This window comes from Opisthocomus hoazin, chromosome 4, assembly GCF_030867145.1.
Source record: "Opisthocomus hoazin isolate bOpiHoa1 chromosome 4, bOpiHoa1.hap1, whole genome shotgun sequence".
Lineage (NCBI taxonomy): Eukaryota > Metazoa > Chordata > Aves > Opisthocomiformes > Opisthocomidae > Opisthocomus > Opisthocomus hoazin.
This window is the reverse complement of record NC_134417.1, coordinates 37552603-37579428: the sequence shown is the minus strand read 5'-3', so window position 1 is coordinate 37579428 and position 26826 is coordinate 37552603. Positions and strand designations below refer to the sequence as shown.

Sequence of the window (26826 nt, the reverse complement as noted above, 5' to 3'; positions counted from 1 at the left end):
TGGTGTAAAGGCTGCAATTCAGTGGCCTGAGAGCTCCATGCACCTCTGAAGGTCCACAAAGCTGAAGGAGAGTAAATTTATACAGCAAGCTTAGAATTAAAAATAACCTTGGCCAAATTGTTTACACAAATAAAAGAGCACGGGTAGAATTAAAGGTTGGAGCAAGTCCAGTGTACTGTGCTTAATTAAAAATAATCAAGTCCTTTTAATATAGTATGTGGAACATTGGGTTAGAGAAGGATTCTCAGAAGACTTGGTGGTACTGGTGGGAAGTTGAACATGAGTCAATGACGTCATATTGTTAGATGAAAGACTAGTATCATACTGGATTATATAAAGACAAATATGGCCTAAATGACTGTTTTTTCTGCCCTGCTCCACATTGGCAAGGTCTCAGTTAGAAGGCTAAGTCTGCCTCTGGGTACTGTGTTTCAAAAATCGTGTGGACAACTGAAGAGAGCTGAGAAAAGAACAATCTGTAGGTGAAAAACATTGCATATGAAAGATAGTGTGGAAACCTCAATTTTTTTCATTAAAAAAATAAATCCTGCTGTAATCAGAAGGCAGACCATTTAACCATCATGTGGCCATTTAACCATCTCTTCCTAAAGCATTCTGTACGTTTTCTCATAGTAGCTCTTAAATGAAGATCTTGACAGTGTGTGAAAGTATGAAAGTATTAAAAAAAAAAAAAAAAATCCTTACTTGATGTGTAGGAGTAGCCAAAATGCTATATGGTATTCAAAGAATGAGAGTGTTAAGAAAGGAAAATCTTAAGAAAAATTTTGGGAGCTAGCAGCTAAAATAAAAAGAGTTCACACATGAAAGAAGTGGATTGTCTTTGGTTTTCAGAGAATTAAGTAATTGGGAATACAAAAGCAGCATACAAAGTAATAAATGATACAGGTACACTATTAGCCACTTTCTTTCTCAAAAGTAGTAAATAAAGGCATCCCGTGAAAGCTGGAAGACTGGATATTTAAAACTGGTAGTACAATGCAGAGAAAAATTTTACAGAATCACAGAATGGTCAGGGTTGGAAGGGACCTCTGTGGGTCATCTAGTCCAACCCCCCTGCCTAGAGCAGGTTGCACAGGACCTTGTCCAGGTGGGTCTTGAATATCTCCAGAGAAGGAGAACCTACAACCTCCCTGGGCAACCTGTTCCAGAGCTCCGTCACCCTCAGAGGGAAGAAGTTCTTCCTCGTGTTCAGCTGGAACTTCCTGTGCTTCAGTTTGTGCCCGTTGCCCCTTGTCCTGTCACTGGGTACCACTGAAAAGAGTCTGGCCCCGTCCTCCTGACACCCACCCTGAAGATACTTATGAGCATTGATGAAGTCCCCTCTCAGCCTTCTCTTCTCCAGGCTGAACAAGCCCAGCTCTCTCAGCCTCTCCTCGTAGGAGAGATGCTCCAGTCCCCTCACCATCCTCGTAGCCCTCCGCTGGACTCTCTCCAGTAGCTCCTCATCTTTCTTGAAGTGGGGAGCCCAGAACTGGACAGAGTACTCCAGATGGGGCCTCACTAGGGCAGAGTAGAGGGGGAGGAGAATCTTTAATTACCTCTTAATGTTCTGCGTTTTGCTGCCTTATATTCTTAAGAGCAAGATGCTAATAGAATTAAAAATGAGAATGGACAACTATATAGATCAGAAGAACAGGCACAGGTACAAAGATATTCAACCAGGGGTCTGGAGCAAGCCAGCAGATAACTGCTGACTTCTTGAAATACTGAGCTAAGTGTTGTCAGTTGTTTGTACACCTCAGGATCAATATGTGAAAGAAACTTAATCAAATTTAGTGATGGTCTTATTCTGAGGATGGTAGGTTACAGTATGACATTGCAGGTTTTAGAGAGATTTATTGAATACTTCAGTGCTTTTCTGCCCTGCGCTGATGTGCTGCTTTGTAATTCTCAGTGGAAATGACATGGTTGCACAAATTGGTAATTGGTTCCTTTCGCAGTAAAGAACTAACTTTGTGGCATGCAGCAGGAGCTTAAAGAGGTTAGTATGCTTCTCGCGTGTAATTACTCTGATATCAGAGGTGGCCATTAATGTATAATCAAATGTACTGATACTTTTAAGACTATATTAATTCTAAATATAAATTTCTGCAAGAATTGGGACCAGATTTAGTTTATAAAGCAGAAGGGTTAAATATTGTAGGGCAATAGTCTCATAAAGAAGTTAAATAAGTTATGATTGGAAGTTTGTATGATGTAAATCAAAGCCAAGGAGCTAATTGTCCCTATGCTGCCACGGAGTAGGACAGTTTTTCAAAGTATCATTCCTTACTTCTTGTGTTCACCATTTGAATAAAGTAGCTAGAGAATCTAATGTAATAATTTTAATCTCTATTTATATTGTACTGTGTTTGCAAACAGAATTTCTACAACGTAGTATTTGGAAAAACCTTAATGTGGAAGATGCAGTTCTGCTGGTAAATTACCCAAGAGAACAACTTTGATCTGTTTATGCAGCTTCTTTCTTTTACAAAAGTGAATTTTTGAGGCCAGTCGGAAGACATTTACATCACTTCATAATGGTGTGTGGGGAAAAAACCCAGAGCTATCACTAAACCAGCATGGTAAATTGGCCCTAGGGTATTACAGTGGCATTGCTTTTGTGGGCTAACTGGGTGAGTCATTTATCATGGTGTAGCAGTATATGCTGTTGATGTACTCTCAGTACTACTTTAGGACTAAAAGATGATTTGTGTAAATGCAAAACTTCAGGAAGGATACTCTGAAAAGAGATATCAATTGATTTAAAGGGAGATGGTAATATAGCTGAGGTTTCTGAAAATTGCCTTGTCCTGGGTTTGGCCAGGACAGGGTTAATTTTCACCGGACTCCAGGAAGGGGCACAGCCGGGGGGTGGGGTCTGACCACACCTGGCCAAACAGAGCCCGGTATTCCATACCATGTGACGTCACGCTGGGTTCTGGTGAGGGGGGCGGTGCGGGGGGAACTCACTCGCGGCTTGTGGGGGCGCGAGGCTGGTCCTGTTTCGGGAGAGCGGCTGTCTGGGTCGTACGGTTCGTTGTTGTGTTTTCTCCTTATTTGTATCGTTGTTGTTCCTGTTTTCCCTCTGTTTACTGTTCTGTTAAACTGCCCTTATCCCGACCCACCAGTTTCTGCCTCTTTCTTTTCATTCTCCTCCGCACGCTGGCAGGGGGAGGGGCGGCCGCGTGGCGCTTTTGTTGCCGGCGGCAGCCAAAACCAAAACATTTAATTGGTGCCCAACGTGGGGCGGGGATAATGGCAGGGCTGAGCAGCGGCTGTTAAAACTGCTTTCTTAGATTTTGTTAAATTTTGTTATAGGCATTTTTCTGTGTTAGTTAAATAGTCACTGGTAAAAATGTTGCTTACTTTGTTTAGATGGCTGTGGTTTTTGAACCCTTATTTGCAGTATGTGTTTACTGCCATGCTGTTCATCATCACTGGAAAAAGGATTAAGATGATGATTTTGCTGTACTGTACGATATCGACTTATGATGTGATAACATCACTGTGCATGAAATTAGTCTTGTATTTGCATGTGGCACTGCGGTCATTTCCGTACCTCGGATCCTATGTCTTAGATTTTGTTAATAATCAAACCCAGTCTGTGGGGAAAACCGAAGGGGATACCTTCCCCCACTCTTTCGCCCCCCCTCTCTTCCTCAGGCTGGTCCTAACTGCTTTTGAGAATTTCGAGTACCCGTGGGATGCTCAGGGCAGCACTCTCCTTTTGTTATGCCTCCTGAACAGGTTCTGGGTTTTGTTTAGGGTTAAGCAAGTCGTTAAGAACATCCTGCAGAGACCTGCCCCGGGGCTGGATAGCTGTGAGTGGCTGGGTGTGTGGGACAGCATGGGCAGATGTCTAGAGCAGTGGGCACCTGCGGTGTGTTTTAAACTCACCCCTGAACAAATACAGAATCCGGACAATCTGGTAAAATATCTGAAAAAAAGTGTGCTGCCACCCTGGGAACTCCAGAGAGACACAGATCACCACAATGTGCTGGGGTCTGGCCCATGCCTACCGAGCCATGTTCAACACTGTTCAGTGCCTTAAAGGGGAAAGGGGGTAAGCGAAGCGGCAGGCACTGCGGCTGGCGCTGCCCCGCCAGCCGGCCCTGCAGCCCCTCCAGCCCAGCAGGCAGTCACAGCCCCCCCGACCCGCACCACGGCTGCTGCAGCCACAGCTGCAGGGTCTGCCTCGGTTTCCCTGGCAGGCACAGCAGCTGCTCCAGCCCCAGCTCCAGCTGCAGGCATCGCGGCTGAGCCCAATGACCAACCTATGCCGGTATCAGTCGCCCCTGTGAAACTAAAGAAAGACGCAAAGAGAGCAGATTGCTCCGGGAGGGATGACGATGAGCCAGGGTCATCGCGGGAGATAGAGACAGAGATCATCACCTGGTCCCTGTCCCTGGGCGAACTGCGAGACATGCAGAAAGATTTCAGCCGCCACCCAGGCGAGCACATTGTCACCTGGCTGCTGCGGTGCTGGGATAACGGGGACAGCAGCTTGGAATTAGAGGGCAAGGAAGCCAAGCAGCTGGGATCCCTGGCCAGGGATGGGGGCATTGACAAGGCCATTGGGAAAAAGGAACAAGTCCTCAGCCTCTGGAGGAGACTTCTGTCAGGTGTGAGGGAGAGGTACCCCTTCAGTGACGATTTTGTATGCTATCCTGGCAAGTGGACCAATATGGAAAGGGGTATTCAGTACTTGAGGGAATTAACTGTGTGGGAGCTGGTTTATAATGAACCAGATGATGACCAGTTACCCACAAACCCAGATGAAGTCCAGTGCACAGCATCTATGTGGAGGAAGTTTGTGCGGAGCGCACCCTCCTCATATGCCAACTCACTGGCAGTTGTAAACTGGAAGGGTAAGGAGGCACCAACAGTGGATGAGGTGGCTGTCAGACTCCGGCAATATGAGGAAAGTCTCTCTTCCTCCCTTGTCTCAGCTGTAAATAAATTGTCCCAGAAGGTCCAGCGACTCGAACAGAGTATGTCCTACTCCTCACCTGTGCGGGCCCGCGTCTCAGCTATTAGGGGCAAGTGTTTCTCTGCTCAGGAGAGGGAATACAGAGGCTATACACCCCGGGGCACCCTGTGGTTCTACCTGCGTGACCACGGAGAGGACATGAGGAAGTGGGATGGAAAACCCACCTCAAGTCTAGAGGCACGAGTCCGTGAGTTGCGAGGTAAAACAATCACAAAAGGGGATTCTTTTAGGAAAAATGCCACTCCAGTTTCCAGAAGCCAGCTCTCCAGACCAGGTAGACAGTTTGACCTTGATTCCAATCCTCTGGAGGGGACCTCCAAGTCATTTTTACAGCAAGTGAGCAGCAAATTCTCTGACGAGGATTAGAGGGGCCCTGCCTCCAGCCAGGTGGAGGAAAGGGACAACCGTGTCTATTGGACGGTGTGGATTCGGTGGCCTGGCACGTCAGATCCACAAGAGTATAAAGCTCTAGTGGACACTGGTGCACAGTGTACTTTAATGCCATCAGAGTTCAAAGGGTCAGAGTCCATTTGCATTTCGGGAGTGACAGGGGGGTCCCAAGAGCTGAGTGTACTGGAGGCTGAAGTGAGCCTCACTGGGCAGGACTGGCAGAAGCACCCCATTGTAACTGGCCCCGAGGCTCCATGCATCCTTGGGATAGACTATCTTAGGAGAGGCTATTTCAAGGACCCAAAGGGGTATCGGTGGGCTTTTGGCATAGCTGCTGTGGAGACGGAAGAAATTAAACAGCTGTCCATTTTGCCTGGTCTCTCGGAGGATCCTTCCGTTGTGGGGTTGCTGAGGGTTGAAGAACAACAGGTGCCAATCGCGACCACAACAGTGCACCGGCGACAGTATCGTACCAACCGAGACTCCCTTCTCCCCATTCATCAGCTGATCCGCCAGCTGGAGAGTCAAGGAGTGATCAGCAAAACTCGCTCACCCTTTAATAGTCCCATATGGCCAGTGAGAAAATCTACTGGAGAGTGGAGACTGACAATAGACTACCATGGCCTGAATGAAGTCACACCACCGCTGAGTGCTGCCGTGCCAGACATGCTAGAACTTCAATATCAGCTGGAGTCAAAGGCAGCCAAGTGGTACGCTACAATTGACATCGCTAATGCATTCTTCTCCATCCCTTTGGCAGCAGAGTGCAGGCCACAGTTTGCTTTCACCTGGAGGGGCATCCAGTACACCTGGAATCGACTGCCCCAGGGGTGGAAACACAGTCCCACCATTTGCCATGGACTAATCCAGACTGCACTGGAAAAAGGTGAAGCTCCAGAACATCTGCAGTACATCAACGACATCATTATATGGGGTGACACAGCGGAGAAGGTTTTTGAGAAAGGGGAGAAAATAGTTCAAATCCTTCTGAAAGCCGGTTTCACCATTAAGCGAAGTAAAGTCAAGGGACCTGCGCAAGAGATCCAGTTTTTGGGAATAAAATGGCAGGATGGGTGCCGTCAAATCCCAATGGATGTCATCAACAAAATAGCAGCTATGTCTCCACCAACCAGCAAAAAGGAAGCACAGGCCTTCCTGGGTGTTGTGAGTTTTTGGAGGATGCACATCCCAAATTACAGCCAGATTGTAAGTCCTCTGTACCACGTGACCCGGAAGAAGAATGATTTTGAATGGGGCCCTGAGCAACGACAGGCATTTGAACAAATTAAACAGGAGATAGTTCATGCCGTAGCCCTTGGTCCAGTCCGGTCAGGGCAAGATGTTAAAAACGTGCTCTACACCGCAGCCGGGGAGAATGGCCCAACCTGGAGTCTGTGGCAGAAAGCACCAGGGGAGACTCGAGGTCGACCCCTGGGGTTCTGGAGCCGGGGATACAAAGGATCCGAGGCCCGCCATACTCCCACTGAAAAAGAGATTCTGGCAGCATATGAAGGCGTTCGAGCTGCTTCAGAAGTGGTCGGCACTGAAGCACAGCTCCTCCTAGCACCATGATTGCCGGTCCTGGGCTGGATGTTCAAAGAGAGGGTCCCCTCTACGCATCATGCCACCGATGCTACATGGAGTAAGTGGGTCACTCTGATCACCCAGCGCGCCCGAATGGGAAACCCCAGTCGCCCAGGAATTCTGGAGGTAATCATGGACTGGCCAGAAGGCAAAGATTTTGGAGCATCGCCAGAGGAGGAGGTGACACGTGCTGAAGAGGCCCCACTGTATAACCAGCTGCCAGAAGATAAGAAACAGTATGCCCTGTTCACGGATGGGTCCTGTCGCATTGTGGGGAAGCAGCGGAGGTGGAAGGCTGCTGTATGGAGCCCTACACGACAAGTCGCAGAAACTGCCAAGGGAGAAGGTGAGTCCAGCCAGTTTGCAGAGGTGAAAGCCATCCAGCTGGCTTTAGACATTGCCAGTCGAGAGAAGTGGCCAGTGCTCTATCTTTACACTGACTCTTGGATTGTGGCCAATGCCTTGTGGGGGTGGCTGCAGCAATGGAAGAAGAACAACTGGCAGCGCAGAGGCAAACCTATCTGGGCTGCCCCGTTGTGGCAAGGTATTGCTGCCCGGCTGGAGCAGTTGGTTGTAAAAGTCCGTCACATGGACGCCCACGTCCCTAAGAGTCGGGCCACTGAAGAACATCAAAACAACCACCAGGTAGATCAGGCTGCTAAGACTGAAGTGGCTCAGGTGGATCTGGACTGGCAACATAAGGGTGAACTGTTTATAGCTCGGTGGGCCCATGACACCTCGGGCCACCAAGGAAGAGACGCGACATACAGATGGGCTCGTGACCGAGGGGTGGACTTGACCATGGACACTATCGCACAGGTTATCCATGAATGTGAGACATGCGCTGCAATCAAGCAAGCCAAGTGGATAAAGCCTCAGTGGTATGGAGGACGATGGCTAAAATATAAATATGGGGAGGCTTGGCAGATTGACTATATCACACTGCCACAGACCCGCCAAGGCAAGCGCTATGTGCTCACAATGGTGGAGGCCACCACCGGATGGCTGGAAACCTACCCTGTGCCCCATGCCACCGCCCGGAATACCATCCTGGGCCTGGAAAAACAAGTCCTGTGGTGACATGGCACTCCCGAAAGAATCGAGTCGGACAACGGGACTCACTTTCGCAACAGCCTCATAGACACCTGGGCCAAAGAACACGGTACTGAGTGGGTGTATCACATCCCCTACCATGCACCAGCCTCGGGAAAGATCGAACGTTATAATGGGCTGCTAAAAACCACTTTGAGGGCAATGGGGGGTGGGACTTTCAAAAATTGGGATACTCATTTAGCAAAGGCCACCTGGTTGGTTAACACCAGAGGGTCCACCAACCGGGCTGGTCCTGCCCAGTCAAAACCTCAGCGCCCCGTAGAAGGGGATAAAGTCCCTGTAGTGCACATGCGGAACATGTTAGGGAAGACGGTTTGGGTTAGTCCTGCCTCAGGCAAAGGCAAGCCCGTCCGGGGGATTGCTTTTGCTCAAGGACCTGAGTGTACCTGGTGGGTAATGCGGAAGGATGGGGAAGTCCGATGTGTACCTCATGGGGATTTAATTTTGGGCAAGAATAGTCCATAAATAAATTGTATAAAGTTAGTTGTTAAATAACCCTGTCACTGTCTGTTATCACTGTTATAATTGTTATATTTTGTACCAGTAGTAGCATAGTAAGAATTCTCCAGATTAAAGAAGGATGGACTTTTTCGATGAAAACCTAGCAGAGCACAGCAATGATGGAACTGGACCTGGTTTTCAACAACTGGCATCCAGCAACTTCATCAAGATCAACATCTCCTGCAGACTGTGGGCACGGGCCGCACCAGATACATCAGCCGTGAGCTCCGGATGCAGCAAGTGACCGCCCATCACCACACATCACCTCCCCTGCCACGGAAGACCATAACGACAGATGGAGCCTGAAGTCATGGATTAAATGAACTCAACGGACGCTTTAGAGTGATGATCCATAGACTAAGGGAATGATATCTGGAGACAGGAGAAGTGGTGGCGATCAACTGGACAATGGGGGACCTGGGCATGACGTAGATGGTATGGAATAAGGGGTGGATAATGTCCTGGGTTTGGCCAGGACAGGGTTAATTTTCACCGGACTCCAGGAAGGGGCACAGCCGGGGGGTGGGGGCTGACCCCACCTGGCCAAACAGAGCCCGGTATTCCATACCATGTGACGTCACGCTGGGTTCCGGTGGGGGGGGGCGGCGCGGGGGGAACGCACTCGCGGCTTGTGGGGGCGTGAGGCCGGTCCTGTTTCGGGAGAGCGGCTGTCTGGGTCGTACGGTTCGCTGTTGTGTTTTCTCCTTATTTGTATCATTGTTGTTCCTGTTTTCCCTCTGTTTGCTGTTCTGTTAAACTGCCCTTATCCCGACCCACCAGTTTCTGCCTCTTTCTTTTCATTCTCCTCCGCACGCCGGCAGGGGGAGGGGCGGCCGCGTGGCGCTTTTGTTGCCGGCGGCAGCCGAAACCAAAAGAGCCTTTACGTATTCAGGGATTATCGTATTTTAAGGAGTTGTTTCCTTTTGGCAGTAAATGTTTAGATGGTATTGTGTCTTTACTTCCCTCTGCCTTGTAGAAATTCACCTGTAAAGAACTCAAACTTCCTTTTGCTTGGCACGAAACCCATTCCTGAACAGAGTCTGCTGCCTTAGGATTGGCACTTCGTGGCTAGTATTTCTTCCTAGAGTAAAATACTTAGTATATGGAGTATAAACTGCAATCCTAACCACATGAAATTTAATTTTTGTAAATGTTATTTATATATAAAATAAATATTGTCATAACCTTCCAGCAATTGACTGTTTTATTCAGAAATAAATGATGAGGACCAGTGGGAGCTTTTAACGTCTTTTCCCAGCCGATGATGCCGGTTACTGTCTTACTAAAGCACTGCTACACCAGCAGGGAGTTCTTTCTGATGCTATACAGGAGTTTGATCTTCATTCTGTTGCTTCTGAAGATGTCCTAAATCTTTCCTGCTGTCTGTTTTGTATCATAGGTGATCCATCTGCAGATAGGTGTTTACCTCTTTTCCTTTTCTGGACACAAATGAAAAACATTAGATGAGTGTATTAGACCCAGTGTATTTTTTTTTTCTATATGGGGTTTAGCGATGTATTTGGTGTTTTTTCTTAACATCGAGTTATTTTGTGATAATTTTTACTTTGACTGGAAAAAAGAAATCCTGGTCATTCTGAGGAAGAATGGGAGACAATGACTCCACTGTTAATCAGACTTGCAAACAGATGGCAAATAATGGGATTACTTTGAATTACTTCTACTTTATTGTTCACATCTTTTAATACTTCCTTTTAAGGGTCGTGTGTTTTAGAAGCCTGATTAATAGGATTTGAATTTTTGGGGTTGTTTGGTAAAATATTTTAATCTTGTTCAAAATCCTCACAGATTTTTTGTTTGTACTTGTTTATGTTGTAATTAAGTTGAAAGTGTCTGCTTAGTGTAAGCACCTGAAACTTGCAAAGATTTTCTGTGTGTCTTCCCCCTAAACAGTTGATTTGGGAAGTGTCGTAGAACTTTACCTCTCAATTCTGTCACGCTCTAAAGATGAAATGTATAAAAAACCAAACCAAAACCAAACCAAACAAACAAAAAACAATGAAAAAAAAAAACCACCCAAACAAAAAACCTTAACCGTATCTACAAACTACTGGAAGCTGGGAGAGTAGTCAAGAATAATATTAGATAAGTTTATCCTGTTCATATTGGCATCTGTTTTTCTCCATTCCAGAACATGTAGCTAGCTAGGCCTTGAATCTGATGGAGTGGATTTGCTTTTCATATTCCTGAGCTGCTCTGTTTTTCAGACACTAGCTCAACTTTTACACCCATTAGCACAGCTTGAACAACACAAGGGCAGATTTGCTGTGCTTTTGGTCCCTCCAGAGTGTTACCAACAGAACTGTTGCTCAAATACCAGTTGCAGGACTAAATCCCCTTAAATACACCTTTACAACACATTTGGAGATCATGAATTTCCAAAAGGTCACGGAGTAAATTGTGAACCAGCAAGGTTTGACAGAAGTGTGTTGTAGAGCAGTTCAAGGTAGCTCTTCCTGGGAAGCTTCATTTGCTCTGTATTTGCCGTGCTTTACCAGTCCTCTAGAGTACTAAAGGGCTCGCACATCAATGCAGACCAAACTTCCAAAATGTATCAGTAATCCAAACTAAGATGAAGGGTGGAAGCTGAAAGGAGGCGTGTTGAAACAAAGATTGCTGAGAAACACATGGGAGCCGACAGGACCCCTGCTCTCTTGGTGGGATTGGTATCTTCCCATGATGCAGATCTGCTGTGCACCTTCAGGAAGGTGGGCTTCTTAGCTGAGTGACACTAAATCTTTGAGTTTGCTGCTTCTGTCATCAGCACACGAACAGCAGCTACAGCAGCTAGAGTGCATTTTCTTTCTTTTTTTTCTGTAAGTGATTGTGCTGGCATTTTGCACTGGCATTAAGCATCTTAGCAGGAGGACTTTGCTGTTTTTTCTGCCATTATTTTTTCAGTCACACATAGCCTGAGTTTAGGAATAAGAAATGGTTGAAAATAAGTGCTATTCTGAAACACTGTGTTCCCATTTCTTGCTCAATATGAAGCATAAACGAAGTTTAATGAACTAGTCATAATTCTTCCTTGCTTTAAAATAAAGAATAGACTTTCAGCTGTGCTTGGAAGTAATAGTTTTCTTATGACTTCATACTCGTTGCTTGTTCTTTCATCTAAATAGCACCCTGAAATTAGCAGTATTTTGTATAAAATCTGAAATTTCAGGATTTTGGACTCTGTCCTAATGAGGAATACCATAGCAGACAGAGAGCCTGTGAGTTCTAAGATTTGACGCTGGGTTAGTTTACAGTGAATGAAACCAGATTAGGCACTGAAATCCTGGATATGAACAACATAGCAACACAGTACAATTGTGGAGACACTTACTGATGGTTTAATGTTTATTTTTCAGTAGCTATTATACTTGGACTGCTGCCTAGCTAAGTTAACAGAAATAACGCTGGAATATTTTAGGCAGCTTCAGAAACCCTGCAGTAGGCTTTTTTAAAGTAGTATTTGTTGTGTGTGAGTTCTAATATTCTAAAGAGAAGACTGAAGAAAAGATCACCAAACATTTGACTTGTTACTACTAAAGATTCCTCTGCTGGTTTCCAAAGAAAACCTTTTTCAGGGAATCCCCCTGTCTTGTAGCGTTCTCTTCAGTTTTATGTCGTTTTGTTAATCTTTTCTTCCTTGCCTGAGGGTTTTACATCATAAAATGAAATTGCAGGATTTGGTTTTTTTTGTTGTTTTTGTTTTACTGTTTTAAATGGTGAGGTTTTGAGATTTGACCAAAGGAATCAATATGACTTATTAAAATGGTGCAAAGATCCAGTGTCTTTGTGCCCATTCACAGTATTTTCTGTGGGCGTTGTTAGATTGGTAGGAGGACTGTAAGTAGCTGGTGTTGACCTGAAAATGTTTCCCAGTAAGCATATGGTCTTCATTACTTCTGTTTTTAAAATACTGTGATAAAATAAAACACTTTGTCAGTAGCTAACAAAGAAAAAGAAAACAGTTTTGGGTGTAGAAGACACAAACTATTGAAAAATAGCCTGTATTCTGTCATTTTTAGAAACCCAAGTGGTGGCAGTATCTGGCAGTTTTCCATGTACTTGAACATTAAAAGCATTCTGTATCTCAGTGTTTATGTCAGAGTTGGATGAAACCCACTGATCTGCAAGTTGTCTTGCAGAGAAAAAACTTTGTCATTGCAAGTTGTAGATGTTACTGCAAAGTAAGGGTGTAATGAGAATAAGTTTGTGGAGAACAGCCTTCCCATAAGTAAAAATTCTTGTAAAGAGGAGAATAATCTGTTTGATACATGGGGCAAGAAGCAATTGTTAAAATTTCAGCAAAAAAGATTCCAATTAAACATTAAGAAAAGATTCTAATAGATAGGATGACTTTCTTGTCCAGGATTAGAGTCCTTGTGGCTTTTGCAAAGTCAGGATATGGGTACCTAGTGCAGTTGTGATCCTGTCTTGCAGTGAACCCTGACCACCTTTCAAGCGGATAATGGGAGGCCAAAGTTTTGTAACATCTTACAAGAGAGTACCTCTTTCAAAATAATTTATGGAACTATGACAACAAGATGCTTACTCATACAAAACTTTATTCTCTGTACAATAAGAAGGGGTATCATATATCATGTACCTGCGCAGGGTATATAATATATGATTGATTGGCAGTTTCTTTTGTTTCTGTCAAATTAAAGTTGTGGTCTTAAGATATATGTGAGTAAATTTGGTAATGAATACTAACTTTTAACATTCAGACTGAAAAAATGAAATATAGTAAAGTACATGGTCTGAAAGTAAAGATACCATCTCCTCTGCTGTAAATTTCTCTAATTCTATTAACTTTATTGGAGTTTTGAAAACCTTCAAAGTGATGTCCCAAGATGCTTGAGTACTCTGTCCAATTAAAAGTTTGTTCAGTTGTTCAGACTGAGCAACTGATATATTGTTTTATTTTATATTGTATTTGTTTATTTAGACAGTGTTTCTCATCAATGAGATATGATTCAGAATTTGATTAGAGGCAATTGTGTTAGGAATATCTTTATGGGGGGAACCACAAGTATATGAAATACCAGTTTTGTCCACCGAAGATTTTTTTTTTTTTGTGAAGGCGAAGATTCTTTTCACATATGACCCTTCCTAAAGAGCCAATTGGCAAAATCTGTTAGTAGAAAAATATTCAAGTTAGGCAATACACTGAATTAATCAGTTATTATATTCAGCTGTTTCAAGTAACCAGATGCATTTACATTTTACCACTTCATGTACTGAATTCCTGTAACAGATTCCCTGATTATACAATGCATAGCTAAATATAGTGGTTGCTGATCATTTAATGTAAAGAATATTCAAGATCATTTTAATATGTATTTCCAAGAAAAGGTTCTTTCAGCTTTTCTGTATGTTCACTTAGTTTCTAATGTAGTGGTGAGTTACTGCAACTTTTCACTTCCATCTGATCTGCAAGAACAGTTCATTTAAACTTCAGGCTGGGATTTACACCTTCATTAGGTTGCACAGAGAATTAATGTTATATCAGGACTGCAAATGAAATTCATGTTATAGTTCATAATTTCAGAAATAGGAGGTAGATGCGTGCTCATTCTTTCGTCTGAGTGAGGGTTGAGCTGTTTACATATTTTGTGTGTATAAACCAAAGAGAACTGTAATCAGGCTCAGCAAATGTCAGTAACATTATTGGATTGAAAGGACAGCCTGCAATTTTAAGGTATTGTATTCCATGTAACTTACTTAATCCTCTTTGGGAATTAAAGTGTGCAGATTTATTTTGGATTTTTTTGAAGAAATGTTTGGGAAGTTTAGAAAAAATACCATACTGATTCTGAGTTTCTTTGACACTCTTTTCCAGCTTCAGCTAGTAATCAGTAATGCCCCTTGAGGGACTATGTATTTGATCTTAGAGGGAGAATTCAGGGTCACAGTACACATACTCCTACGTGCGCACGCATATGGATGTGCAACCCCTGGGTACAGTTCAGTGCTTAGTCAGGGTCAGCTCAGCTTCTTCACTGGACATTGCTGCACAGATTTGTCAACAAAACTATATACAGTCACAGCGAATGAAGGTCTGTTCAGGTAATATCCACTTTAGAATGAATGTTTTCTGATTCCGATAAGAAAAAATTGTGTAATTAAGTAGTTAGTTTGAATTTCTGTCATAGGGTCGTAGGATAATCATGTCCTTGTCAGAGACTACTGTGTATCTGTGGCCTCAGAGTTGAGACTTGTCTGAGGTTATCCTGGCACTGTAGAAGATACACCTTGCAAGTACTCCTGAGTTTTATGCATTTTTTCACTATAGAAATAGTAAGGTTGTTAGTGTCTGCTGAGCTGAAGTCTGGTGTCTTTCTGTTGACTCCTGGCTGATTCTCAGTATTAGCCAGGTGTTTCTCACAAACACTTGCTCCCTTACCTTGGTAGTAATAGCATGGCAGAGGTGGGTGGGTGGAGGAGTTTTAACGAAGTAAGTAAGGGCACAGAGGTTAGTACGGGAATAGTACAGCTAGGAATATTTGTATAAACTCGAAACAACAGTGGGGAATTTGAGTGTCTTTCAGCCTGCTTACAAGGCAGGGAAAAAAGTTTGAGTGTTTAATCTGAGTGTCATCTGAAAACTTAAGCTTTTAATTAAAATTTGTTTTCACAAAACGGTCACCATGTCACATATGATTTCTGAGATCATGTATAAGAGTGCCTCCACTTTTAGACTGGGAAGCTGCTGCTGCCTTGAAACTCAGACAGTGGCAAGTTAAAATTTAGCTGACTTAGCAAAAGAGAATGATAGTAGCAGCTCTTAAGTAATTACAGTTTAGGTTATGGAGGGAAGAACTGCTTTCTTGTCACTTGTATTTGGCATGTTGAAAAGCTATAAAATGTGGCTCAGAAGTTTGCAGGCCTGATTAAAAGCCTGTTGAAAGCTAGGCTTGCGTTGTTTGAAATGGTCTGTGGCGGTGTCCCAGAAGTGTGGTTGGTGTTTTCAGAGGAGTCATGTGAGGCTGGGTACCCAGATCACATTAAAATTGAATGGAATTGGGCAACTGGCAGAGGCTGTTGTCTGTCCCCTTCTGGTCTTTCAGTAGCTAGATCCTAGCAGAAAGTTTTGCATTCGATTAATAATTGTATTTTATCTTTGCCTTCTGATTTAGAACACCTGATTTTGTTTAAAATACAGGGTTAGAACATCTAAACAGCAATAAAGTAATTGATATAATGTATGCATTCACAGTCATCAGTTGGAAAATGAAATGTATTTATCAGATTGTTGGTCAGATTATACGCCTGGTGACTGGAGGTTGCTTTTTTTTTTTTAAATCCTTTCATCTCTCTTGATAGTTTGCTCTGACTTCACCTTTTTCGTATCGGTTCTGATCTCCTGTAAGCTTGCCTGCCCAGGAAGTTGTACTTCCTTTCCTGCTGACCAACACATGGCAAGCATTTTCCAAAAGTCGTTACTCGTTTTGCTAACGTATTTGGCAGCTCTGACATTGCAAAGTTTCATATAATATGTCTGTTAGATTTTGGCTTTTCTCATCACAGAGAATTGCTTGTGTTCTTCTGCTTGTTTCATTAATCTTTATTAAGTAAAGATGTAAGCTGTCTTTAATTGAATATTTTCTTTTGGCAATAGAATGAATCAAAAGGTTTTTCTCATTAATTTGTTATTCAGCAAGGATAGCCATCTATCTGGGTTGAATTTGTGACAATGTTCAGTCCCTATTTGTACAAATGCCTATGTCAAACATTTTTCTGTTTTTTGCTTAGAATATCCTATGCAGGCTGACTTTATAATGGCATTTGTCATGTGGGAATTGAGCTACAGGGAATTGGTCTGTGTTGACAGTCTGTCTCCGTGTTGGTTTTTCCTTTCCTTTTAGTACAAGATGTTTTATATTAGGTCTTATAAAGTTTTATCATGCAATCAAATCATGAAGAAGTGCAGAAATGATGGCTTCTGGTTTTCTCTAGCATGCAATACAAACACTTTGAACAAAGGTCGCAATAAGAAATACTGACCTTTCTTTTCTTGGCACAGAAAATCATATTTAGACTTTCCTGTAGCAGTTAATTACAGGGCCATCATTAGCTTGAAAGCAAATTGTATTGAAGAAATGAGAGTAGCAGTTTGAAGTGTTGCATGAGTTCTTTTGTCTCCCTCCCAGTTCCTGTGCTTTTAGGAATTTTTGAAGATGTACTTGTTTCTCTGTTTTGTGAAAGATGCAAACTGTATTTGTGACCTACTGTGCTAGGGAAAGTGTTAAATTGCATCAAATACAAATCAAATGCACAACAACCTGAGAAATGAAGAAGCATTTTTATTAACCTTTATAAAAATCCTAAATGAATCTAAGGTAACCTACATAAATATATTGTTTTTGGAGTGGTTGTCCTTTAAGTGATGATATTGCAACACAGTGGTGTCTGTTAATCCCAGATGCTTTCATGCAGCTCCTAGCTGAAATGAATTGTTTTTATACACGTTAGGAATCCTGTCATCGTATCATCAGTGACTCCTAAGCAAGCAAACAGGGTGTACAAATGTGTGTTCAGTACATGTCTTGGAATAGCATAGGATCTACAGACACATGGAACTTTGTTTGAGACATAGTTGTTTATTTGGTTTGCCTGCTTTCTTAAAACTTAGGAAGAATGTCTGCTATAAATGTAGCTAAAAATCCCACTGTCATCTGGCAAAAATGAAATAAAGCTATGCTGTAGCTGACATGGTATTATAAAGCTAAACCTGGAAAGACACATTAGTCTGTTTTTCTAACAGAATTCTTTTTGGAAACAGTTTCTGCTAGCATTTTTAAGTTTAGTGTGACATTTTTGAGCATCTGGCATTTGGCAGCTTCACTCATAACACTTTTGTGCAGTCTAACAGCTTTTACTGTTATTACATTTTTCCTAATCTTCAGCCTGACCTTTCTCACTTCATAATATTTATTTCTGTCTCTCAGAACAGAATCATTTTGGGTGGATTCCAAAGCAAAGTATGTCTCTCTTATGTGATAAATATATTGACCATTTTAAAGTGGGTAAACTAGCGGTAGTTTGTTATGACATGTTATTTTTTCCCAAACTTTTGTCTCATATGATGCCTGCAAATATCATTTTTCCTGTGGTATGTTCCAAAGCTTGAGTACTATCACATGGCACTGGTACACTAAGGACAGAAATAATTACCTTCATTGTGTCAGAGGTGACTTCTGTGTTTTGGATTAACTGGTTCCCTTTCATCAGAGCAGGAATGTCACACAAACCCTAGAGAAGTAGGTAAGATTTATTTCCCATTGAAGAGTGGCTTTATTTTACTAGGTCTCTCTGATCCAGCTGGAAAAATCTGGGGGGAAAAAAATGCTTTCAGTCCTTCCCTGTGTCAGGAATTGTGATATATTAATAATGGTGTAATTTAATCAGGTAATAGCAGCAGTCTCACTCCTAGTTTTCATTGGAATGGGTATATATAGCCAATATTTATGGGAAAGCTATTTGTTTCAATTCAATTTACCACATGAGTCTTCAATCAGTAGCAATTAGTGTCTTGCATAAAGTTACTTCTTCTGTGATGCCCCCAGCTGGTGATGAGGATCTTAGTGCTATTATAATTTACTGTTTATCTTGACATGGTTATCTTTAAGTTTTGCTAGATAAATATTTTTTTAGGCATCTTGACTCTTCTGTTGTTGCTCTGTATTTGGCCGTTAAAGAACTGGAGATGTTTTTAAAACAGCTGTGAGCTGCATTATTCCATATTAGCTGCCTTATTTTATGAAACTTTAATTGTCATATTCCCTGAAATACGAAAAAAATAGATACAGGAACATGGCTATTCCTTTTCATGTCACATTAAACATGTCTCATTTTGAATGTTCATGCAATGTATGTTATGCTGCAGGCTAACAATGAGAGATGGTGGACATCTTAGTTAAGAATATTGTTTCAAAATTCTCAGCTGTAAATTTGTCTTTAACCACTTGGAAAATTCTGAAAAACAAGGGATGCTAAACACAGCCCGTCAGGTCACTTGCTCCATTCGTGTCTGAGGCAAGGATACAGGACTGCTGGTGGAAGTTGCTACAGGATTGCTGGTGGAAAGCTGTGCCATTCACTTTGTAAATGCTGGCTGTAAAGGCCAATGATTCTCTTACGCTGATAGAAGGTAGCCAGTGCAACTTGTTCTTTCATGCTTGTCTCATACCCAGTTCATTCTTCTTGCTCACAAAAAAGTAAAGACTATAAAGGTACACTTTCTTACGCAGAAGATAGACTTGGCTGCACGGTCGGGACAGGAACGGGAACTTTTAGGTGACTATGCTGAATAAGCAAATAGTCATTTAGTGGGCAGCTAGCGTTTAGGTTTCTGGTGGTTTCAAATGCTTGCTGTGCAGATTAAGTAATACTTTGACAATGACAGTTTTTAGGAGGCACGTGGAGATATGACTGGGGATTATTGTGTCTTGTAACCAGTTTGATTGTGAGACTGATACACATTTTGCAGTACAGCGAGACATCTACTGCAAGATTTTTGAGATCTAGGTACATGAGGATGTGGCAGGTATCAGAATAAATTGTGCCTTCCTAGTGCAAGGTGTAGGGTTAGGGTTTTGGGAGTCGAATAGGGATTTAGGGAGGGTGCAACTTCTGTTGTTTAAAGATTCCACTTTACACAAATCTGAAGCTTTTTGTGAGATTAGACATCTGTGCAGCACCCTCTCCAACTGAAATGATTTAGAAAACTCTCAGTTTGATTAGATTAAATTTTAAATTCTTTTGTCTCTCCTCTGAAACATCTTCCCCCAAATAATGTTCACTGGACTTAAAGGACTGAAATAAATGCTCTACAGGTAGAAAGACTCGATTTAAAAATTGACTGTAGCCTGGAGGTAAACCCCACTAGAGGGCAGCTCAGAGCAAGAGTGTAGCGAGCTGCCTTGTTTCATCTTCAGAGACCAGCGCTGTAAAGCCTATTCATTCTGTATTCAGCAGGGATTATCTTTTTAGCCTAAAGTACTTTCCATTGTGTCTAAACTTGATATGCCGCTAACTACATTATACTGAACAGGAGCCTATATTTAGGGTTAAACATGTGTGATTGCTAATCTACGCTTTTGCATGCTGAATTCAAGTGAGAGAGAAAGCAGGGTATTTGGACAAACATAAACTTTGGGTGGCACTTTATGCCTTTAAGAAGTTGTTTTATGTATTTTTATATATATACACACATGTACATGTGTGTGTATGTATCTCTGTGTGTGTATTACACTTATGGTGAGATCTGTGCACCAGGCTGAAAATTTCCTGAATGTAATTTTGTGCTGTCCTTCAAACTTTCTCTGTGTTCATAGTTATTTTTAAAATGTCTGTACTGTGTTGCTCCGTTGACCTGTGTAGTTTACTAGAATAATAATGCTCAGCCTTTGATTTTTGGCTAAATAATGAGATCTTTCATTTTTAGAAACAGCTATTTGTCACTGAACTCCTACAGTTAGATGGCTGCCTCTTCTTCCAGGCATTTCATATGTCCGTAGCTCCTGGGGCAAACCATTTCCAATGATGACGGATTTTGTCCCCACACTAGCTTTATCAATTAAGAATTCAGATCAAAAGCAGAATTATCTATTTTTTTCTTTGTAATCTGTTGTGACCTAGAAAAACTAATTAAACACTTTTTAGAACCTCTAATTTTAACCCAAAGCTGTTAAAATAATTTTTATTTTGAAACCAGATGGTTATAATGTGTGAAAAGGACTTAAAAAAATTGTGCTTCTAAAATACCACTACAAAAATGCAGGACTTGTTGCCTGTCACCTTTCATGAATGTAGTGTTTGAGGGATGGGTGTTTGTTCTTACCAGAAGAGCATTGCAAAGCATTTTATAGTTGTTCTGTCTACATACTAACTGCTTAATTTTCAGATGTTTTCTGTTTAGGGAAACATTTGTGAGAGCAGATGTGTTGAGATGTCTTTTCTTTGTTAATAATTGAGGCGAGTACATAATTTCTCACTTACTTCAATATGCTTTTCACTATTCATTTAAAGTTGTTTTGAGTGCTTTTTTTTTTTTAATTGAGCAAGATTTTGAAGTGGCCCCACGCATTTAAATGGTTTTAATGCTACAGTTCATTCCAATGAGATAATGGTATATGCCTAGTTAGAGCCCTTCAGAACATTTTTGGGTGGATCCATCACATTTTATTTGCTAGGCCTGTTATGTTTGAAAATGAAAACATTGTTACTTTGTTTACACTGTAAACTTAAGCGTGTAAATGTGAAAGGTAGTGTCACCAGTTGCTCTTTAGGTTCTCAGTCAGTCATTGTCAGAGATGTGATATTGAATAAAACTGGGTAAACTGGTAGGTTTTCTCCTTCTCTCTTGTGAGAAGTGAAGTCAATAAGATACACATTTGACTATAAGAAAATTGTTAAATCCTTTCTTCAAAAATGTTTTTTTTTGAGGCTATGTTGACAAAGTCAATGTGCTGGCTGTAGTACCCTGATATTTCCTGTGACACTGAGCATAGAAGTTGGGTTCCTCTTCAGTTTTGCACAATGTGGATCTAATGTCTCCAGAAAAATATCAGATAATTGAGATACTTTGTGGTATAATGGGGAAATTGGTATGGCTAGTGAATATTGTCTTGATATGATTTACTAAATATTAACTGGAGTAACAAAGTCCTTTAGCTCCTGTTTGAAGTGATCATTATTCTCTTGCACTGTACATTAGAAGCCATTTATGAATTTTGTACATAAGAGCATTGTCCAAGTGGAGGAACTGAGGAAGATTACCCCAATGCGTAATGATTTTTAATTGTGTGCTGTAACCAACAAGGCCAATGTTTAGATTGTCATGTCTACCAGACAGACTGATTCTATACAGAGAAGATTGTTCTGGGAGAAAAATTGAAAGGAATTTAGGAGGTTCAGGAAGTTGTAACTTGCAGTATATGTTGATGTGTTTTAATACTGTCCTCATGGCTGAGTGGTACAGAAACATCACCTTAAAAGTGCCAGCCAAACTAGGAGTTTTGTCTGTGACAAAGATCTCCTAACTGTTTGCTCCTGTAATCAGGGGATTTCTCCTAGATATCTGAAAAGTGGAAAGAAAGCATGAGAATAGCTTTTGAATTTGCTGCCTCTTAGAGGAGGAGACACTCTTAAATCTGATTCTTAAGGGCTTTTACAGTTTCTGTTAGATCTGATAACAGCAATGAAACATGTTTCTCCTCCCCTGTTGTCCTCTCCCCGCTGGTGGTCACTGGTTCTGTAAAAGATGACCAGACTTAGCTCTTTGACCCCTTAAGGCCATGACATTGTACAGGTCCAGTATATGAACTACCTCCAATTTGAGCCCTAAATTATTGGGTTATCCTGTGATTGACAGGCAGTAGTCCCTGACAAGGGAATAGGATTGATATCTCTTCAGTTGATTTTGCAAGACCACCTCAACTGGAGGATTTTGAAGTTGTTGTTGGAAGTACATGAGGGGTTAAAGCAGAGAAAAGCAAGAGGGTGTCCTTCTGGCAACAGTTATTACTTCTGTAGCTGAACAAAACTGTATTTATGTGGTTCCATGTAACTTTTTTGTGTTCTGCATTTCATTGTTGCTAACTCTTGACAAACAGATTGTGCATACTTGCTAAAGGGCAGCCTTGTCCTGTGCTGTAAACAATGTTTTATTTTGAATGTGGGTCTTTTGAGATGTGGAATAAAGTAAGAGAAGTAAAGGGGGAACAATTCATGTGTCTAAACCATAGTGTCATGGTTTCAGTATCATTTGTGGTATTTAAGATATCTTTATGGCAGAGTGGAGATACAACACAGGCAGCATGGGCCCCGTTGGACAGCAGTTGGAGGGCTGTAGAGATAACATAGAGCCTCTGAAATAACGTCTGAATCTCACATCATCTGATCCAGTAAACTAAAAAAGGAATTCTATCCAAAGTGAATGAAACATAGCAGGGCCAGGACTCTGTCTAGAATTAAGATCAAAGGTATCATCAGCCTGCGCAGGGTATATCCAACTGTTTACTCTTAAAATTCACAGGAATAAATAGAATACAGTAGCGTTTATTGGTTGTTCGCAAGTTGTCCAGAATGTGCAAAAGCTGATGAGAATTACTAGTTCCTTTTTGTACTATAATAGTAATATGTGTTTATGCTGTACTTGTCCTTGATTGAATTGCTAATGGTTCACTTTCTGTTTCAGGTTACGGTCAGACTGGTCCAATGGTTCAGAGAGGTGGATATGACTCCATTGCAGCTGCTGTTTCTGGTCTCATGAATATCACAGGGCATGAGGTATGGTGCTCAACTTATAAATTTAATAGAATGTTTGTGCCCTATACTAAAACTTCATGCTGCAAGGAGCAAGTTAGCCTATGCTAACACATCTGTTATGTATGCCCTCCTGAGTCCCAGCAAGAGGTCTTATCTCTAAGAAAATGATAGTGCTTATGTCCTTCGGGTATCTCATTCCAAGCTTGCGAAGCTGATACCAAAGAAAGAGAAAATGGGAGGAAAATGGTATCCTAAATCTCCAGTGAATAATATGACAATTTATGCTAACCTGTTAATGGCCACTTATAGTCAGTTCAGGAGCTGTGATGGACACAGTGTTGACACCCAGATGATGGAACCATGCGTATGTGTGGGAAGTCTCACCCATGCTTTAATATTGGTATTCCATCTTAAATAAAAAAGGAAACTGTGAAGCCATCCACGTAACTCTGACAAACTCTTTTCAGCTATCCTGCCTGAAAATAAGGAGAGATGCCATTTATGGCTCTGGAAAAGCTTTATGTGCTGCTATTCCCATTGGCATCCAAGAACTTTGGTACTTGCAGTAGTGCGGGAAGCATTACAGAGATAGTTTAGTATCTGGATTCCAGGGATACATAGAATATGTATCTTCACCTCAGAAGAATGCGGTCTAACAGTCATTTACTTAAGCTGTCTTGAACCATCTACAGATGCAGGGAATGTGGTCTCCAAATGTCGCTTTGCAAGTGAGGTAGTGTTACGAGTCTGTTCTATGCATCATAAACACTACATGATCTTCTGTGGCGGTGCTCCTGATACTCTGGAAGCAGTAGTGCAGATCTTTAGAATATGACACTTGCATGCCTGAGATAAACAAGGAGTTCATGAAGTTTCTGTACTTGGTGTCAAATATTCATGTTTGAGTAAGTTGTTGAAAGCTAACCATGCATGTTCTGGACATAAGTCTGCTGTGGGATTGATATTCTGCCAGTAGACTTGTTTTCTGTCGAGAACAACGGCAAACATCAGAACTCTGTGCTTGTGGCAGTTGTTGTTACCAGAGTCCTTCTTTCCATAAAAAAAAGTCAAGCATTGTTTAACTGGGAAAGCTGAAACATCTCGTGCCTAGTGTCCTAAGACTGTCTTCTCATTACTGCCATGTTAATGGTGCATACTCAAAGGATGTCCCATCTCAGAATGTGAGAAGACATGAAGTGGAGTCCTTACAGGTACTTCTCTTCAAATGTATAATGCGCGTATACACTGAGCAATGACTGGTCACAGTAACTGTAGTGTAAGTAATTTTTACATTCTGACCCTGGTGTCTGTAGAGTGAAGTTTAGTACGCCCAGTAATGCTGGGAATTTTATGCACATCTGAAAATATACTAATTAAAACTAAATAGGAGTATAAACTGTTAAAGGTGCAAATGTTGTTAGTACCACATGAATAAAAGAAAGTATGTTGAAAAATTGGAAGAAAAAAGGACTCTTATAATGCTTTTCAATGATACCTGAATGACAGAAAATACAAGTGTTATACTGAATAATTGCATGTAAGTTGGATTATGAGAGTGGCCTCAGTGGCCATTATGAAGATGGGTTTTATTAAAAGGTTGTGTTAAGACCTACACTGGAAATCCAGATGTTCACATCACCTCACCAGGACTTGAGGCAGTGTAATCATAGGATTCATTTAATCACTGTTAGTGACAGTGCTGACTATTCACTGTGGGCTTTTAACAGTTCATACAAGCTTAGTCATTCTCTTGCATGATAAAATAAACATGCTAAAGCTTTCTTCTTTTTCTTTATTTGAAGTTGGTCGTATATTACTTCATCAGTTTCTCAGTAATGTTTTTTGACATTCATTTTCTTCAGTACTTCACATTTCATGTAACACTAATTTTGAGGCAATAAAGAGATCACAGTTGAAGAGGCAGAAATTTCTGACTAAAATGTGTGTATTTTATCCAAGTTAACTTTTCATTAAGGAGATAAAGATAGGATAATTCAAATGTGGAATGCACCAAAGATACACAATAGTATCCCATTTGGCACACAGCCTAAAACTCTTGAAAGGGAGACAAGATGGTATGCTTTATACATCTGATTTTTAAGATCCAAGAGAAGATTCCTGCATAAAGAAATTCTGAATGGCTTGCCTCCTGAATGGCTTGCTTCTCTCTCTCTCTCTTTTTTTTTTTCCTTTTTTTTTTTTTTTGCTAGGAAGTAGTTGTTGCTGAAATGGCTGAATGCTGATTGCTTTGAAATGCTGCTAAGCAAAGTTCTGAACCTTGAAATCAAACTGTAACATCTGCAACATTGCAAAGTTAGGCACAAATAACTGCATTTGTGCTATTGTTGCTGTTGATTGTACAAAACAAAAAACACATTCAATATACAGAAGAATTCCATCTTTAAACCATGTTTTCATGTGCAGAAATCTGCATGGAATTCAAGTTCTTACACATGTATTTGATTATCTCTGTATTAGAAATGTATGACACCTGTGAAATTTGAAATTCTGGTGTGTTCATGAAAATTTACAAGCAAGAGTGGGGAATCTGTTTTGTGTAAATCTGTACCACAAGCTTCAAGCCACATTCACTTTTTCTTTACATAAATTAAAATATACTAAAAGAACAGAGTTTACACTGATGACACTTTTATTGTCCTGGATGACATAATTTATAATTTCCTGGTTAAACACCATATTCAAGTTTCATATTTGATGAACAGAAAGCTTTTACTTAATATATTCAGATACATCAGTGCCAGATGAATATTCCTTTGATGAAAATTTCTATGACTCATTAAGGGAATAACTTGAAATTAATTAAATCCAATTTAAATACAAATTCCCTGCCATCTCCAGGTGGATTATTACACACAAACTTTGATATTCAGGGTATATTCATGGTGGTGCACTCTTTCTTGCTGAAGAAACACTTTTATTTTACTGAACATGAGACAGGCATGATTGGGATCTACTCTACCACAGGTGCCATTCTTCAACTTAAAACCAAGCAAACTGTTACAGAAGAGTACACGTGGTATGTAGTTCAGAACAGTTAAAAAATACAGCCATTGCTGGTTCCTATTAGCTTCAGCAGCTATTTCCCATTTGTAAAGACTTCTAACCTTAGAATATTTTTATTAAGCATGTAATTTCAGAATAATTTCAATTTTTAATGGATCATTTTTATATTACTGATGTGAATTTGGGAAGAGAAATTATGTCAAAGGGCAAAAAAATCCTGACTCGGGAAAGGAAGCTTCTAAAACATGTTGTGGCTCTCTCTGGGCCTGAATATGTTTGCAAATTGTAAGGAATTTAGCAAACGGCAAAAACTGGGAATAAAAGTGTAAAGTGTTGGTAAGATTGAGCAATAGCAAAGCGCAGTGACAGAAGAAATGGTCTGCTCTACTCGAATGATTCTTCATCTTCTCAGATGAGCAGAGGGCATGTCCTGGTGCTGCCCTTAGGTATGGTTCAGCCCAGTCCTTGAGGCTGGATGGCAGCTTTGTTTGCGTAAAGCTTTTTCTCGCTGACTAGGGCTACCTTTTGTCTTTCTAGCAGAAAAGTAATGTAACTTTTGGCTGGCAGGGATGGTGGTGGGTGTTTGCTATTTTAAAATAATTTGCTTGAATAAAAGCTATGGTATAGACCCTTACTGTGCTCAGGGAACTAGTATAAGGTTAGCTACACAGAAGTGCTGCTGTGCTGTCGAACTCTGTGGTGAGAGGTTTTGCCAGTAAAGGAACGGGGGGTGTGTGTACCTTTATCCTTCCTATAAAGCAGGTTCATATGCCTTGTTCTGCAGGATAGAGCTGAACACCCGAATGAATCCGTTTCACAGTGCTTACAGCTGTGCATCCTGTCATAGAAGGGCTGGCCTATGGCACAGGTGGACCTTGGCAGCTGATTAAAGGGTGAAAAATGGCAGCTGCTCATGGATCTTGGTGGAAAGACCAAGG

The 26826-nt window shown here is 41.4% G+C and overlaps 1 protein-coding gene across 4 annotated transcripts in view; it reads left to right on the top strand.

Moving 5' to 3' along the window:
• Nucleotides 1–26826, top strand: part of SUGCT (succinyl-CoA:glutarate-CoA transferase) — a 339843-nt gene that overhangs the window by 24776 nt on the left and 288241 nt on the right. For all 4 annotated transcript variants that reach the window (XM_075418584.1, XM_075418586.1, XM_075418583.1 and 1 more), the window contains one exon: nucleotides 22794–22885. In XM_075418584.1, the coding sequence (XP_075274699.1) occupies nucleotides 22794–22885 (92 nt within the window). The remainder of the gene's footprint in view (nucleotides 1–22793; nucleotides 22886–26826) is intronic.